The sequence below is a fragment of the Periplaneta americana genome, chromosome 7 (genome assembly GCF_040183065.1).
Source record: "Periplaneta americana isolate PAMFEO1 chromosome 7, P.americana_PAMFEO1_priV1, whole genome shotgun sequence".
Taxonomy (NCBI): domain Eukaryota; kingdom Metazoa; phylum Arthropoda; class Insecta; order Blattodea; family Blattidae; genus Periplaneta; species Periplaneta americana.
The window spans coordinates 7982882-8000000 of NC_091123.1; the positions used below are offsets into that span (position 1 = coordinate 7982882).

The 17119-nt window shown below is 36.2% G+C and overlaps 1 protein-coding gene across 1 annotated transcript in view; it reads left to right on the top strand.

The window, feature by feature from the left end:
* The first annotated feature begins 15920 nt into the window (after nucleotides 1-15920).
* The window catches only part of LOC138702855 (U1 small nuclear ribonucleoprotein 70 kDa-like), a 29290-nt gene continuing 28091 nt past the window's right edge, over nucleotides 15921-17119 (top strand). The window contains exons 1-2 of the mRNA XM_069830204.1: nucleotides 15921-16124; nucleotides 16256-16433. Coding sequence (XP_069686305.1) covers nucleotides 16290-16433 — 144 coding nt within the window. The 5' untranslated portion in view covers nucleotides 15921-16124; nucleotides 16256-16289. The remainder of the gene's footprint in view (nucleotides 16125-16255; nucleotides 16434-17119) is intronic.

Consider the following 17119-nt stretch of genomic DNA (forward strand, 5'->3'; position numbering starts at 1 on the left):
AGAGTGTTAGTTGGAAGATCAGAGGGAAAAAGACCTTTGGGGAGGCCGAGACGTAGATGGGAGGATAATATTAAAATGGATTTGAGGGAGGTGGGATATGATAGTAGAGATTGGATTAATCTTGCACAGGATAGGGACCGATGGCGGGCTTATGTGAGGGCGGCAATGAACCTGCGTGTTCCTTAAATGCCATTTGTAAGTAAGTAAGTATTATTACTATTAATTGGTTATTTCACGACGTTTTATCAGCTGCTATGGTTATCTAGCGTCCGAGTTAAATGAAGGTGATAATGCCAGCGAAATGAGTCCAGGGTCCAGCGCCGAAAGTTACCCAGCATTTCCTCTTAATGGGTTGAGGGAAAACCTCTTCCAACTAACTTGTCCCAACCAGGATTTAAACCAGGGCAACAACAACAACATAAGTAGTATAGACGAAATTTTATTGCTGGTTTTAATTGAAGAAAACATTTTTTGTAAATTAGTTTAATTAATTTTACTTTCTCTGTCTAATCTCCTTGACTTATCCTCCATCATGCACGAACATTTCTCAAAGCAGTAACAATTAATAATACTCCAACAACATTTATTAATTCCGCATTAAATCGTCCTACTGAGGTTTAACTGTAATATAGATAATTTTTTATAATAACTTATCCACGATCGTTTTTAGTGATGTCTGCTTATCCACACTTATTTCATCATGGTAATCAACTCATTATCGCACTCCCAAAAACATCAATTCTTTCGCTCAAATCAGTGATTCTGAAGAGAGCTTTCCTTCAGGTTTCAACTGTTATTTCATTTCTTTTACCAGAAAAATCGAAAGTTGCATATGAATTGGCGTATGAGCGCTTTCTGAAATGGTGCCAACGTAAAAATGTAGGTACACTGCTCCGTCGATATACCCAGGATAAAACCAAAATTTACCTACTTAACTAGATATAACATGCGGAGCAAGTTCCCTGCAGTCGGAAAGAAGCATATTTAGGTAGAGCATGAAAGCTAAGGAATATTATGGACAATAAAAAATCGATCATACGAGAATGGGTATTTACGAGTTGTTAATTCATTACCATAAAAAGTGAATCTGGTACAATGTTAATAGAAGTTAATTTTATTTCCTAGAATATATCTATCTATAAAATTCAATAATAAATAGGTACATACATAATTAAATAAATGAAGAAATGAATGATTGAATAAATTAATTAATTAAATTAATAAATAAATAACTAAAGTAATAAATTAATAATTTTCTTAAACTCTCCATCAATATCATTAATATTTGCGCCGTTTTCATGGCGTTTAATAATATTTCCTTTTTCAAAAATACTCAGACGTGAACGTGTCTGTGACATGATGCCTTACCGGTATGCGGGGACTTGGATTATCGTCACAACAACAGACCACATTCTACTGTTTTCTGCTTTCTTTAGACTCAAACGCATTCTACTAAATCGACGGAACAATGTAATTACAAATAAGAGCTTTTCCTAGCTTATTTTGAGTATTTATCTATCTCTCATAAGCCTTCGTCTCTGTGGTCGTATTATTCCATCTTGCGGACTATGATGTCCATGAAAACAAACGTCAGTAAATATTTCAGCGAAAGAATTAATATTTTTGAACATATTGTTAGGGCTACATCAATTGTAAACATTATTAGTTTGCCATGATATAATCAATGATTTACTATGATCTAGTCGCTCTCGGTGGCGCAGGCGGTATAGCGCTGGCCTTCTGTGCCCGAGATTGCGGGTTCGATCCCGGCTCAGGTCGATGGCATTTAAGTGTGCTTGAAAGCGACAGGCTCATGTCACTAGATTTACTGTCATGTAAAAGAACTCCTGAGGGACAAAATTCCAGCACACCGACGACGCTGATATAACCTCGGCAGTTGCGAGCGTCGTTAAATAAACCATAATTTAAATTTACTATGATCTATGGATTACATGATCTAGCCTACATTTAATGATTGATATTTCTATTTTAAAAATTATTATTAAAAATTACTAAGGCCTATTTTAAAAATAAACATTATTAAGTGATCGTGGATAAAATATTGCATGCACTAGTTGCACAAATAACTACAGTATTATCAGTTTTATTAAACAAACCGCTCGTGTGATACATTGCCTTGCAAAGTCCGTATTTCTATTCTTTTTTTTATTTCTTTTCCGTCGCCTTAGTAAGTACAGGAAGAAAGTATCAAAGGCTCTGAATAGATTAAATCAGATTATAGCGTCCAAATCCGACACAACTGGGTGCATGGAACGGTGGCTCTCCGTCTGTAGTCGCTTAGCAACCAAAACCCTACAGAACATTAGAACATCAGTCACCACCAAAATCAACATGTAACAGAGCAAAGACGATCGGAAGCCATGAAGGCTTCGAGCTGTAGCTTTGATGCACCGCTACGTCAACAAAAGTTACGTGGTCAAGTTCTCTCTCAGTGAAACTTTGGTACATCCCAAAGCTGCAGCATTTCCCACGAACCAGCTGCTCGTGTTATTTCTAATGTAATCAAATCTGCGGAAGACAAACAAGGAGGTTTTGAGGCTATAAAAATCTTGTACACAAGAAAATTGACTTGATTTTCCGAGAGAAAAAAAAACATATCAAAAGGGGGGATTTGGACATGGCTTCACATATCTGTCCTTCTGTGTATGTCTATTTCTCCTAAACCATTGCCCACATTTTGCTGATAATCAGTATCTACGAGGTAATTTACCCAGTAATGATGCACATGAAATACAACAATTTGTATAAAATAACCTTCGCTGTATCAGGCATACATCGGCACATAAAATACGGCACCCAGTTTAGGAAATGAAACCACAGTTGTGTTGGTTTGAATGTTTTATTTTTGTTTCTGTTTACAAATGCACAATAACGATCTATGATAAGAGAAGTAATTAATAAAGAGCATGCAATACATTTCTCTTCGTATAAAGCGACATTTCTAAATTTCTCCCAGCTCACAACAAATTTTTCACTATGGTTCATTCGAAATACCTCGAACGCGTCTATTATCACTTTAATGTCACAGAACTCGCGATTACAAATCAAACAAGTGGTCACACAGATCTGTAACTGCTCTCGATGCCGAGATATTACTGAGAGAATCCTCGCGGAACGTCTGATTTTATACGCAAACTCAGAGCCCTCATGCCTGTAGCTAGGGGAGGTGACGTCATTGGTCCATGCCTAACTGTTAATAGTCTCAGTAGTCTGATGTGGCTCATAGTGTCGTAAGTATATTTGAAATTCTCTCATTTTGTTTCACAACGGATTGCGGAATGGGTGCCCATAGTCGATGGGGTGAAAGACGTATTCTGTGTCAAAAGTTTATGCGTCTTTATTTTAATCCAAAAACAAAAGAATGGTGCTCAACGTCAAGAAGCGCCACTCTTTTTTCCTCCGTAATTTTTAATATTAACTGTTCAAATAAAGTAAAATTATACTAGCGAAAGATGTACTTCTCCCCCGCCCCTTAAATTTGTCGGGGTCCAACGCTGTGGAGTAACGGTTAGCATATCTGACCGTGAAACGAGCGTTCCCGGGTTCAAAATCAGATTGGGACAAGTTATCTGGTTGAGATTTTCCGGGGTTTTCCCTCAACCCATGAAGAGCAAATGCTGGGTAACTTTCGACACAGGATCCTGGACTAATTTCGATGGCATTATCACCTCCATTTCATTCAAACACTAGATAACATCGCAGTTAATAAGGTGTCGTAAAATAAAACAAATTAGAAAAATTGGCAGTGCACTTCGAAAACACTCTGTATACCCAGACTGGGACTCAAACTCAGACCTCTTATGGCCTAACCCAAGGAAGTTGATTCCAGTAGAAGTTAAACATAACATTTTTTTTCATCTTAACAGTTTGTATTGGCAGTTAGTTTTTTGTACGTCGATTTCCCATCTCACTAATTATCTGTGTGCAAACTTTGGAAGAGAGTTTCAACCGAAAGTTGTGGTACGGTCCTTTATTAGCACTTTGGAAACGCCGATAATGAAACATATGTTCTGGACAGTGGTGACTTACCTCTGAAGTCATGAGAAGTCCTACGAGGCGCGACTGAATTCGTAACGGAGATATTAGCCGATAATTGGATATCATTCCCACACTCTTGGCAAGAAATGACCAGCTTCTATTCGCAGTTCGTTTCTGGCCTTAAAGATGAGTCTTGATATTTCTCCTGGTAGGCATCGACTTCTTTGAAATGTTAGAGGTGGGGGCAAGACTCTGCATGAAAACCCGAGAAAACTTCAGTTGCTGTTTCTCAAGAATTTAAAAATATATATATTGTTTTATAAAAATTTAAAAAAATGATCAATAATTTCTTATATATTTTACATAAAATAACGTCGTCTGATTTTTCATTTAATATTGTTTAATCAAAAGCGGTTGAAAACTATGACTCCTATACACTACCTTTCCCCGTTCACTGCTTTGTTTACCCTTGCACAAATGGTGATTTTCATCAGTTTATTTTACGACGCTTTTTCAACTGCAATTGTTATCTAACGTCGAACGAGTTGAAAGTGATAATACCAGTGAAATGAGTCCAGGGTCCAGCGCCGAAAGTTACTCAGCATTTGGTCTTAATATGTTAAGAGAAAACCCCGGAAAAACCTCAAGCAGGTAACTTGCCCCAAGCAGAATTTGAATCAAGGCCTTTCGTTTTACGGTCAGACACGCTAACCGTTACTCCACAGCGGTGAACACTAATGATGAACACGAGCTGTTAGTTTCACTGTCACTACTACATTCCAATTTATCACTCTGTTCCCATTTATTTTGAGCAGTTTTCTTCATAAAGAATTCATCAGCATCAATAGTTCCACCGCAATCACTGATCACTTAACAAGCACGATCATCACAAGAAATGGTCACTTAAACTGAATGTCGATAAAGATTGCTTTTAAATTTCGTAACAAATTCAATTGTTTGTGAAACATTTCAACATTAATTATTATAATTTAAGAATAAAGCGCATAAGATTTTCTGATGATGGCGTTGTTAGTCGATTATACTAAGGGATGTGCTACTGGAGCTAAATGACAGCTGTGAGCAGTATGGGATGAAGATAAATGTAAACAAGACGAACACATGATCATAGGAAGAAAAATAAAGAAGGTAAACTTGCGAATTCTAAATGAGGCAGTAGAGCAAGTGGACAGCTTCAAATACTTGAAGTGTACTATAAGCAGTAACATGAGCTGCTGCCAGGAAGTCAAAAGGAGGATAGCAATGGCTAAGGAAGCTTTTAATAGAAAAAGGAGCATCTTCTGCGGACCTATGGAAAAAGAAGTAAGGAAGAGATTAGTGAAGTGCTTTGTATGGAGTGTGGCATTGTATGGGGCAGAAACATGGACATTACGACGAAGTGATGAGAAGCTAATAAAGCATTTGAAATGTGGATATGGAGAAGAATGGAGCGTGTGAAGTGGACAGACAGAATAAGAAATGAAACTGTGTTGGAAAGAGTGGGTGAAGAAAGAATGATGCTGAAACTGATCAGGAAGATGACAAGGAATTGGCTGGGTCACTGGCTGAGAAGAAACTGCCTACTGAAAGGTGCACAGAAAGCAATGGTGAACGGGAGAGAAGTTCGGGGCAGAGGAAGGTATGAGATGATAGACCACATTAAGATATATAGATCATTTGCGGGGACTAAGAGGAAGGCAGAAAATAGGAAAGATTTGAGGATGCTGGGTTTGCAGTGAAAAATTTGGCCTTGGGCATAAAATTATGAATTAATGACTGAACACTGTTAATTGAACTTTTAATTGTGTATTATTATTTCAGGTTCGTAATACTTACGACCATTACTGCTCGAACAATAGTTAATAGATTTGAACTAAACTGAAAAAATGTAAATTATAGACAAATAAATGGAGTCACCGTTGCTTCATGTGTGGGGGTTCATCGATCTCTTGAAATAACCATTTTTTACTTATGTACTGGTTCATCTTTAAAACAAATTAATTATTTTTAACATGAGGAAAAAACGTGTAAGTCTATGTCACTTAGCCATCATACAGGGTGATTCACGAAGATTGTGCCATACTCTAGGATCTCATTCCTGACATCATTGTGAAGAAAAAAGTTCATATATATATATATATAGCCATACATGTGTCCGATTTTAAATAGTTTTGGATAAAATCACGGTTCTTCCTTCCGTAACATTCTTGCGAACTTCCTTCTCTCTGAACGTCTGAAGCTGTTACATCAGGGCCAGGGTTAGAGATATCGCAGCACCGAGTATCTACCTAGCATCCGAACAACGGAAGTTAGGGATTGCGACGCGCTCAGTTCACAGTCGGGCGACTTCATGCATTTGCTGCAGAAGGTGGGGTGTTTGAAAACCAGTTTAATACAGATTTTCAGGTGAATAATAATGCGAATGATCTTTAATGAATTTATAATACACTCAATGCCATTCTCATAAATAATTTAAATGTTTAATTAAACCTTCTTAATTTCCACGTTTATGTTTAACATTCAGTAGGGTGTAACTCAATTTTTAAAAATGACATGTTTATATGAACTTTTTTCATCACAATGATGTCAGAAATCAGATCCTAGAGTATGGCACAATCTTCAGAATCATCCTGTATATGTTGTCTGTATTCACATTAGAGGGTGGATATGAATTACACCACGATGCCAACGGTGATGAATGGAGAGTTAATGGAACTCCAGTAGATGAAATAAGAATACCTCGTGAAACACATTATTTGTTTACTACAAATTCCATTTAGAGACCCAGAAAATTGAACTCAGGTCTCCAGTGTGGAGAGCCAACACATTATCCTTTCCCTGTGAACGGCTCGAACGACAACTGCATGCCGAAGAGCGGAAATTGCTACGGCAGTTAAAGGACCAGCAGACAATCGGTCAGCCCCGTTCCGGGCACCTGACATGTAATTCAGCCTGCGTCCGATGGACAGAGCGCTGCTATCGCCGTTGAATAGCTGTAGAGGAGCTTCCCTTCAATGAACGTGAATAGATTCATTACAACGCCGAAACATTCTTTCACAGCTTCAGCAATCGTTTTGTTTACGTTTTCGTTCCCGTATTATATGTCACTCAAACTGTTTTTATTCTCTTTTTCTGTTTCTCGGCATTTCTTCATTCCCTTTTCTCATTGCCTCCGTTTATCTCGCTCTACCCTCTCTGCTGTCAGTCAACCATTTTGTTGCAACATAAAACTACTTTAAGACTAAAGCTGACATACAGAAATCGCTGTTAAGTTCATTTTTATGTGCATTATTCAGTCTTGTCACGTGGCGTTAACACACTCTATTATCTATTAACTTACTGTAGTCTATGCGGTCGCTACGATACGAAATCTTGATAATAATTTACCACAGTCTAGTATATACAGTCACGAAGATTGAGTTGTTAGGGTGCAAGAAACAATAGACTGTGCCGGTACTATTTCGCATTGTATTTAATGAGGCGATATTAGCGATCCTAGTGGTTAGCAACTATCTATGGATGCATATTTACTACGTACTGAGCTTCGTGACTATATACTAGACTGTGGTTATATTTTGTAACCGCGTTGCTTCATTGTTGGCCCGCATGCGAATGATATAGCACACGATTTGCGATATAGTAGGCTGTGGTTTCATGAAACGTCGTGATATAGTTATGAAAAATTCATTGAACACATTTATCCGTAATGAAGCATTACTTACTGTTCATTAAATGTTAAGAAAATTTGGTTGGTGAACAGCTCGCATATTAGTGAATCGTTAAATATTTTAATGTTCACTAGTTAATGTTTCATTTGGAATGATTTATTGAAACTTGGTGAAACCGGCCATGAAGATATTATTTTCTATTTTAGTCCTATAAAAAGTAACCGAAAATAAAAACGTTTCAGAATTTAATTATCTCGTACAATATAGCCTATGTTGAACAGATATGTTACTTTTCCCGCCTTGGAAATTTTGAAGGCGGTCACCCTGAACCAATTACAAGTAACACAGTATACATAACAGATTAAGGTTGACTCTAGTCGCAAATTTAATAATATTTTAACTATTTATCTAAATGTTACCAAAGGAAAGAGAGAGAAACGTATCTTCTTGAGTTTATGGACGTAGATCCTTCTTTCTGCAAAAGTTGGCATCATTGGAAAGCAATGTTTTGAAAGGTGAGATGTAAAACCAACAACTGTGGCTAAAGTGATCCAGGAAATGGTCTGTGATATAGCGAGTATAAGTAACGCCCATGTTATTACACAAGAAAGAGAATTTTCTATTTGTATATATGTACGTTCGTACTTTATAGGGTGAAAGTCAATAATATCTATGTATTGTTACTCACTATCTTTCCTTTGTACTCATCTTTGAGAAGTGTGATGTGTAAAGTGAAAACCGAATATCTGTCTCAAATATCAACTTGCTTTTGCGTCTGGATGTAAAATATTCTGGATGTATGTTTCTTTGTATATTCTGAATAAAGTATCAAAAAGGTCTTATTTTTATCACCCTGATATCCTCCACATTTGTAACAAAAATATGTTCTTCATGGAAACAGAATACCCTTACGTTCACTGTAACGTGGAATTTATACGGATTCTGATAGGATTTTCCTCGTCTGACTCTGCTTTCCGCATCACTACATCCGATCTCCGTCTTTCATTTCTCATTAGAGAACAGGGGTGAACAAATTGGGTCTAAAAGCCTTCTGTGACAATCTGTGTTTAAAGATTTATATAGTATTATTGATTGACTTCCTGAGTAGCAGTAGCAGTAATAGTAATAGAAGCAGCAGTAGCAGTATTAGTAGCAGCAACAATAGTAGTAGCAGTAGCAGTAGTAAAGGTTTACAGATACTTACAAATTAGATCTTAACTTATAAGTTGTTATTCTTCGATCTTACGTGTCTACAAATATTCTGAGATTAATTTATGTAGGTTCGTTCAATTTGTCATCCAATATGGTGGAACAACAAAATGTACACTTAATTAAAATTTGCTTAAAGAAATCAATTGATTATTCAACAATTTGATTTATTCCGATTTTAATGCTTCTTTAATTGAAACATGTATAAATATAGCCTACGTTATTAAAATATTATTATAAAGATGTTCAAAAAATATAAAGAATAACCGCATGTTTAGTCTACCAGAAGAAATGTGACATGTCCTTTAGCTAAACCTAAATGTTACACAACCACTGGAATAAATCATAGCCAGAGTTACGGACCGAGGTCATACAACTCGGTATTGATAATAAATTCAGACCTATACTTAGTAGTATTTATTTATTTACTTACTTATTTATTTATTTATTTATTTATTTATTTATTTATTTATTTATTTATTTATTTATTTATTTATTTATTTATTTATTTATTTATTTATTTGTTTGTTTGTTTGTTTGTTTATTTATTTATTATTTTTTATTTATTTATTTAACCTGGAAGCTACGATAAGGCCACAGGCCTTCTCTTCCCCTCTACCAGGGGATTACAACTACAATATTAAGAATACATTTACAATTATAATTACAAAATAGTACATTATGCAACGAGTCTATAATGGTACTAATTAAGACGCGAGTATGTTTGTTTATGAAACGAGCGCAAGCGAGTTTCATAATTTTCATACGAGCGTCTTAATTACCATTATAGGCAAGTTCCATACGACTTTTTATGCTCGACCGTATTTCTAACTTGAAATTATTCATAAGTATTCATGTTATGGTTATCTAAGTGAAGAGCAGAACTGACCTTCTAAATTGTGAGATGTGCGCAGACGCGAAAGTATTGATTTTTTCCGAGGGATGAATGTCATTGACCTTGATATAATCTAGAGAATAACATGAACATTAATATTGATATAACCTGGAAATTGGTTTAGAATTGAAAAACGAGATGAAAAATTGAATTTATTTGAATATTATTAACAATTAACGCTAATTATTATAGTAACAGAACATAACCTTCTGCGACAGTATTGGATTTCCAGCCTCCGTGACGTTTCGCTACTTGTCTTTCGATTGCATATCCGAGAATAATCGATACTTGCGGTTTTATAATGGTACAATGGTGATTTCTCATTGGCTGAACAACTGAACTATAATGAATAGGTGTACTTTAATGAGGTGCATTAAAAGGCTACTACCAGGTGTATAATTACTACATTTCGGCATGGTCGAGCATAAATATATATATATATATATATATGATTTTATTTTTGATAAATTTAAGAATGAAGCAGTTGTTTGATATTCATATCCCTTTTTTTACCTTGTTTCTATGTCATATTATCAATATATTTATTCACTCAAACGTATATTATGCTTTAGAGTTGATTTTCTGAGTTTTGTCTTAATAATTTATATTAGTACATCATAATATTGTATTAAATTTTGTAATTTTATTGAATGTTTGTTATTTTGTATTTTAGTACAAAATAGTTATTTATAAGAACTGCCTTCGAACATGAACTTGCCCAGGCGAGTGTGCGTTATGTTTGATCTGTGTTGTGGGAATAAAATGCAATTCAAATACAACACTTCCATAAACCAAGATTGAGATCACGACCCAGTAAATACGCTGCTGTGTAATATAGCAGGCACTGGAATTTTTAGCATCGTACGAGTGGAATGAGGGAAATCTACCGCTCCCTCTCTTGCTTGAAATGGACACCCATTGGATACACAATAGATATTTCACAGCGAACTTATTAATATAATTAAACAATTTGAAGGCATAGTCTAATAGCTGACGCTTGGAATAATTAAGGAGGTATTACGTGTGAATAAGCTCACCAATCATAAGGAAGTGACCAGAAACTGTTGTTCATGTTGAAAGTGGTATAAAAGTAACAGATGAGTCACAAGCATTTAGCAAACTCATTAGAATAATTATTTAATCACGTCGTCTGGTAAATATGTCCATCATTCCTAGAACTCACTACATCCATCTACAAAATTTATTTGTTGGTTGTCAAAGTGGGAACACTTCACAACGACGTCATTTTCGGCTTATCAAAAATTAATTTTTAATTTGTATTTCTTCTACATATATTATGTTAATCGGTATGTATGGTTACATATTTGGGAGAGAACCATTGAAATCAACCTGTCAACATTCTTCAAACAAATGTCTCCGAAAGTACCATCGCAATAAGATCTGTTGTCAGAATTTCTAAATGGAATAATAGAAGGCATGCAGACTAGCGCGAATTCTATCTCTATTCATCCTTGCTAAAGGACCATAAATCTACGTAAGCAGAGATCATTAAAAATGTGCTTGATATTTCTGTTCTACAGGGACTTGTAGGGACAGACTACCATATACAGAAGAAATTAATATTTATTTATTTATTTATTTATTTATTTATTTATTTATTTATTTATTTAAATAAAGAAAGAGCCTTGTGAATTCCGATGTTTTTATAGCCTAATGTGGGCCTAAACTTCAGTAAATTATTTATTTTGCTCGTAACCTTAGGAAATTATTCTCAATATCCAGGCCGCAACAATAGGAAAATATTGACCACTGCCTCCTTGAATGTCAATGTCGTTAGGATGAATGGAAATCTTATCCGTATTTTTAATGACCCTCTTCTCTGTGTACACGGAACCAGGACATTACTTCATCAGGATGGAGGCCGCACTTAACGTTTATCCACCTTAAAATGTATCGTCCTTGGACATGTCTATACATTTGACAGAATTTAAATGAAAATACTATCCAATAGCATAATAATGGCGAAAACTAAAAACAAATTACGACTATTATATTGTTGAATCGACATACAATTTATATCTAATCTCTCTTCTGATTTTTTGCCGGAGGATATTCCATCAGTCTACTTGTAAAAATAATTGAATATTGAAAGTCGTTATTCGGCTGTTTCACAAAGCGTATCCAGGATACCAGTTCGCTTCAATCTATCGATCGGAAGTGGAGTTAGGAAAGAGTAATAAATTAGTCATTGGAGCAGCTCTTGTATTCTTCGCCATCTTCAGATTTATGGGCGTAACTGCCAGTGACGCAACGCAATCACCGGAAGATGTTTTTTCATGAAACTCTCGTGAACATGACGCACTAGAATGGCCTTTTCAAGAGCCAGAGCGTGGAGTTTTTGTACTCGAGCGACGCACGGTACTTTTTATCTGTTTAGAGCTCCTTTCATCAAACAAAATTCACTCTTGTTGAGTCGGCAGACTAATTGGCTCTCTTAAGCGCCAAGCACAACGCTGCATGTCATCAAACAGCCTTACAGTATTTCAGGAGGTAAGTCCATGTAGATCCGGCTAATGATAGGTCTACGTCAGAAGAAAACGAGATCTTTAAAATATATAATTGTTTATGTATCTGTTTATTTTATTATCACAACAGTCATTTCATTTTCCTTTATTTTCTTACTTTTCTTCTTTCTTCTCATTATTATTACTTCATTTCTTTCTTTCTTTCTTTATTTGCTTCTTCATTTTTAATCTTCTCTTCGTTGTTTTCCCATAATAGTCCTTACTTTGTATTTACAATATTATTATTATTATTATTATTATTATTATTATTATTATTATTATTATTATTTTGTTATTGTTACAATTGGAAGTAATTCCAATAGATTTTACAGCAGATTCAGAATTCTTCCGCCGAGGTAGCTCAATTAATTAGCATAGCGCTGGGGTGGAGCAACGAAATTATGATGCAATTTTTAGACATAGAATATCCACCAGAGCCACTGGCGTAGCTCAGGCGATAGCGCGTTTGCCTGCTGATCATGAGTTACGCTCGGGCGTGGGCTGATTACCTGGTTGGTTTTTTCAAAGACTTCCCCTAACCGTAAGGCGAATGTCAGGTAATCTATAGTGAATCCTCGGCCTCATCTTGTCAAATACCATCTCGCTCTCACCAATTCAATCGACATTAAATAACACAAAATAGTTGATACAGTGTCGTTAAATAACCAATCCACTACTGTGAAGTAACGGTTAGCAGCTCGGTTTCAAATCTTGGTTAAGATTTTTTTCGAGGTTTTCCCTCAACCAATTGAAGCAGAATTGATTAGTAATTTTCGGCCTTGGACCTCGGACTCATTTCACTGTCATAATTACACTTCCTATCTTTCATCTTCTCCATTTCTTACCACATTTTGGGTTTGTGTCTCATGTAGAGTCACCTCTTCCAGCCGCCGAACTTGGACCCAGTGGTATGTGGCCAATAGTTGTTGGTGGTAGTGCTACGCACCGTGGCTTTCCCCTGGGGCTCATGGTAGTTCGTGAGACTGAGGTTGAGAGACCGCACTGATGCCTTCATGGAAAGGTAAAAGGGATTCTGCAAGCTGTAGAGGAGTTTGGAGGCGGCACATAGAGGAATCTCTAGTGTGGGAGGCCTAGGGAATGCACATTATTCCATCCCGGGTAGTACATTGGGCTCACCTAAGCGGCCTACATGCGAGGCAGCCCCATCTCGTGCCTCTCCCCGCAAGGAAGACTAATGAAATGTAACAGACATAGAACATCATTTAGAGATTATATACTGGGTAAGGAACCGAGTTCAAATGAAAATGACTGATTAAAGTCAAAAGGTTAACTTCGGCAACTCTTTGGTAAGCTATGCTCTCTATCCCCCTGAGTCCTGAGCGTATAGTACACTATACTATACTTCGTACATGATTATGATATAAGATGTATGTGCAGAGACCCGAAGTATAGTGTAATATACCTGCATTTGTGTCCTAACTGCAACCTGCAGAAATTTCTTCAGCATTTTTCCTCATTGCAGTGACATAAAAACAGCATCGGTAAATAAAACAAAAGAGTACGATCGTCTATAAAAAAAATAGATTATAAGAACATTTACAAACGATTAAAACGTATTAAAAAGTAGCCTATAGAGTCTGTCATCTTCATGACGCCATTTTGTTATGTTGTGGAGTTTTTTTATTTCTGCAGCTTCCTTCCTCCCAACAAAACACAATTTTTATCTGTTTATGCGTTCGCTCGTGTGCATGTGTGTCGCCATGGCAACGAAGACTTTAAGTCACGTTGTACCATTACATCACTAATGAAACTGTGGGGATGTTCCAAAAGTCGTTCCCTTTGTCAAGCTTTTGATGCAAACGTTTACACAGGCAGGAAATCGACTTGGAATTGCGTTCTGATTGAATTATTGAGCTGGAGGAAGCGCATAGTAATCCCACATGAACTGCGACACAACACGCACTTCTTTACTGCGGTAATAAAGCTGTAGGTACTTGAATAATGACTATAAAAGAAACCGAAGTGCTCTGTGGATGCCTGCCCCACAACTCCAATATCATTTTAACTCGAGGCATCGACACACGAGCGAACGCATAAACATCCTTTTAGTAAGAAATAGTAAGGTGGCAGAGTTACACACTGAAGCAATTACCCATCCTCCGTACAGTTCCAAGCTGGGTACATGGGAATATAGTATGAATTACACATCATCCCTATTAGTAGCCTTAGTAGCTCAGTTGGCATTGCATTGGCTTAAGGATCCGAGTTCAAATCCCTATGATGACAGAGTTGCCAATGTTGTGAGGTTTTTCTCGGAGTTATTCCATTTGTCCTCTTCGTTCCATCAATACTTCCTCCACAATTCCCCTTTAATTATCATCTCCGTTTTTTTTTCATTCATAATATGCTAAAGAGTGTCCCTTAAATGGACTGTTATTTATTTATTTATTATTTATTTCTATTTATTCATTTAGTTATTCACTCACTTTTTTACTTCGTTATTTATTTATTTATGTCACAATATACTGTATAGTTCGCCCATAGCACATTTTCTTTTTAGTTTTTTAAACACAAATTTAGACGGATACATAATTGTCTTCTTGTAACGACGGACCTTCACCTGAGACAACACAGGAATCACATTGAAAAAAAAATAAATGTCCAAGCCGTATGACCACAGTCTAGTATATAGTCACGAAGCTTTAGTTTATGAGGGTGCTAGGAACAATATACTGTGCAGTACTATTCGCATTGTCTGTAATCCCGGGTTCGATTCCCGGTCGGGGCAAGTTGCCTGGTTGAGGTTTTTTCTGGGGTTTTTCCCTCAACACAATATGAGCAAATGCTGGATAGCTTTCGGTGTTGGACCCTGGACTCGTTTCACCGGCATTATCACCTTCATCTGATTCAGACGCTAAATAACCTTAGATGTTGACAAAGCGTCGTAAAATAGCCTACTAAATTAAATTGTCTGTAATGAGGCGATAGTAGCGATCCGAGTGGTTAGCAACTATCTATGGATGCATATTTACTACGTATTGAGCTTCGTGACTGTATATGACTATGGCTTCTATCCAACGTTCCTTACTGTCAAGAGAGCAACCCTAAATAAACACCCCATTATAAATCATCGGATTGTAGCTTCTCCATCGTTTCAGTTTTGAAGACAAGAGTAACCAACAACAGTTATAAAGCCAACAATACAACCACACAGAGAGATAGCCAAAAGCACTGAACCGCCGAAACAGCGCTGAAAAGACGTATTGTTTGGTAACGTCAGATTGCTCAGAAAAATAAAATAAAATTCATTATTACTTGTAATAAAATATATTTGATTGAAAAATTAACGTACTCTTTCTTTCTTAATTAAGAGCCCCAGAATAACCTACATTAAAAAAAAAAAAAAGAAAAAGAAAAACATGCATATACTCCATTCTATCTTAGGTTTGCATTTGTTACTATATTCAGCACCAGCCCCCAAAGAGTACTGTACTTTTTATGTTCAATTTTTTTTGTTGCTTTTGGGATATTATTTTTATATTAAAAATTAAATCCCATATACATATCAGTGATTATAGGAATTCGAAAATAAACACAACATTAACGAAGTGTATATGTGAAGCTACCCAAAAGAACCGGAAATAATCAATATGAACGGATATTGCGTATTAATACATTGTAATAACAAGGTCTTTATATAGACGCTGCTGTACCGTAATATACACTTAAATAATATAAGGAATTTCACTATTTCATTCTGTTTTCTGCACAAAGAAATATTGCAACGTATCAGATATTGTATAATATTGTGAACTACATTTCGCGGAAGCGTCGGATGTCGGATTGCCTTGCGTGGTATCTTGAATGAAGGTCAGTGGAATGTTTTTGAGTGTATTAAATGTTGAAGAAATTCGTATTTTAGGGTATTTGTACTATCGCCAATAGTAAAGTATGGTTATGTAGCAACGTTTAATCTCGCTTAATCTTTGTTTTTGTCGCAGATATCAACAAAGGGAGAGAGACAAGCAAGTCAATATGACCCAGTTTCTCCCACCCAATTTACTAGCCCTTTTCGCCCCACGCGATCCTGTCCCATATCTTCCTCCACCCGACAAATTACCACATGAAAAGAAGAATCGTGGATATGTTGGTGTTGGAAATTTTCTGCAATACTTCGAGGTAAATTTGTATGTTAAGTAACTGAGATTTTTATAATTGTGTTCCAATTTCGGTTTAATTTCTTATAGCGTTAGACTATGGTAGTAAGATGCATAATGGGTCTAGTCGGTCTTACATGTAATATGTAAATAAGGTATTTTTCCAGAAAAGCTACACCAAAGGAGGCATAATTTTCTTTTACTTCAGTGGATTCTGTTAGATTTAGGCTATATCATGATAATTACATGGTTTTAGTTTACTGCCACAAATTAAAAATCATACCTGTATATCCTAATGCACTGTTGTACCCCTCCCTTAATTGTTACTAATTATTTGCGTAACACGAGAGAGGTCCAGGATCAGTTTCCCTAGTGTAGCTGTATTGCGTCCTGAACCTCTCGACTGTTTTATTTGTAACGTGGGGGGTGGGGGCTAAAACAGTGCATTAGAAATTAGGCCTACATGTAAGTATCGGTATGAAACAATTTTTGGGATTTTTATGGTGAAAGTATTTGTGACTGCAAACTAAAACAACGTGTTTGTCACTATACCCTACATATATTTCACAGAATCCAGTAAAGCAAAAGAAAATTGTTCCTCTATTGGTGTAGCTTCTCAGGAGAATGACCATATAGTAGTAATCTGCAAGCTAGCCATATTCTGTATTACATGTTACATATTAGGCTTATATAAAGTTTTAACGAGCT